The sequence below is a fragment of the Henckelia pumila genome, chromosome 4, assembly GCF_033568475.1.
Source record: "Henckelia pumila isolate YLH828 chromosome 4, ASM3356847v2, whole genome shotgun sequence".
Classification (NCBI taxonomy): domain Eukaryota; kingdom Viridiplantae; phylum Streptophyta; class Magnoliopsida; order Lamiales; family Gesneriaceae; genus Henckelia; species Henckelia pumila.
Window position 1 is genome coordinate 65,479,035 of NC_133123.1, and position 1,149 is coordinate 65,480,183.

General features: G+C 34.2%; 1 protein-coding gene across 1 annotated transcript; it reads right to left on the reverse strand.

Annotated features, from left to right (window-relative positions):
- Positions 1-244: 244 nt before the first annotated feature.
- Positions 245-496, reverse strand: LOC140861103 (protein RADIALIS-like 6). The gene has a single exon (XM_073264107.1). The coding sequence runs from the start codon at positions 470-472 to the stop codon at positions 245-247; it is 228 nt and encodes a 75-aa protein (XP_073120208.1). The 5' UTR covers positions 473-496.
- Between the last annotated feature and the right edge of the window lie 653 nt (positions 497-1,149).

Here is a 1,149-nt window from a genome sequence, read left to right on the forward strand (position 1 = left end):
TTTTCTTTCATGGGATAATGCACAATAGCGACAGAAAATATTCCTTTGCATGCATGAATGAATGTGAGATAAAAAGAAACAGAACCCATTAATTCCAAAAGAGATATATAGGCCCTCAAATAAAGTCCATAAATCCCAAAATAAAAATTTCAGAACCATAACAATATGATCATAATTAATAACAAGTTAATAATAATACCCTTTTTTTTTTCCTTAAATCTTCTTCTTTCACATACATATAGAGCTAGTAGTTTCTGTAATTAGGAATGGGAATACGGCCGGATTCGATCCGGCGGAGATCCTCGATCAGAATATCGAAATGCCTCTTCACTTCCTCCGCCGATTTCCCGCCGCCAACGGCCCCAGCCACATTCTGCCACCGGTCGGGGGTGTCCTTGTCGAATCGGGCCAATGCCTTTTCGAAGAGCTTGTTCTCTTGTGTTGTCCATGAACTCAATGACTTTGAAGCCATGCCTGAAAAATGTGACAAATTTTTTTTCTTTCTGAAAAGCAATTAGAGTAAAGATCAACAAAAAGAGACGTGTGTTGTTCGATGATGTGAAAAATATTGCATGGGAAGAAGATATATATAGTGATAGAAGAGGGTGGGGGTGGGGGTTGGGGGAGGGTTTTATATAATTTTGTTTGGCTAAAGTTGAATTGAATGACTCGTTTGCATTGGAACCACAAGGATATATAGATTGGGGAAAGTGGAATCAGTATTGATTTTGTAACGCAAATTTGTAGATCTTTTTTTTGCCATCAATTTGGAAGATCAAAGTGCACCTTAAGAAAAAGCTTCTATATACAAAATTAAAATTATATATATATATATACGCACACACATATACGTGTGTATATATATATATATATATGCATGTTAAATTAGATCGTGGACGTATATATTTATCTTATTTTGAGAATACAATTTGTTAGATCGAACATTTATCGTTTTATCAAAAGCTATAGGTGGAATTCGATGACGATTGATGACAATAGTATAATTCAAATATTTTTAGATTTTACGGACAGCTCAAACAACCGATTGTTGTTTCCAACTAATCAAATTAATTAATTACTTATAAAAGAAATCTTTTGCTTGTCCTTTTACTCAAAATTGAATAGTGGGCATGCGAATTTCTTTCTTTG

What these genes read in the sequence shown, in the direction of transcription:
- LOC140861103 (XM_073264107.1), bottom strand. Translation starts at nt 472, where the DNA reads ATGGCTTCAAAGTCATTGAGTTCATGGACAACACAAGAGAACAAGCTC.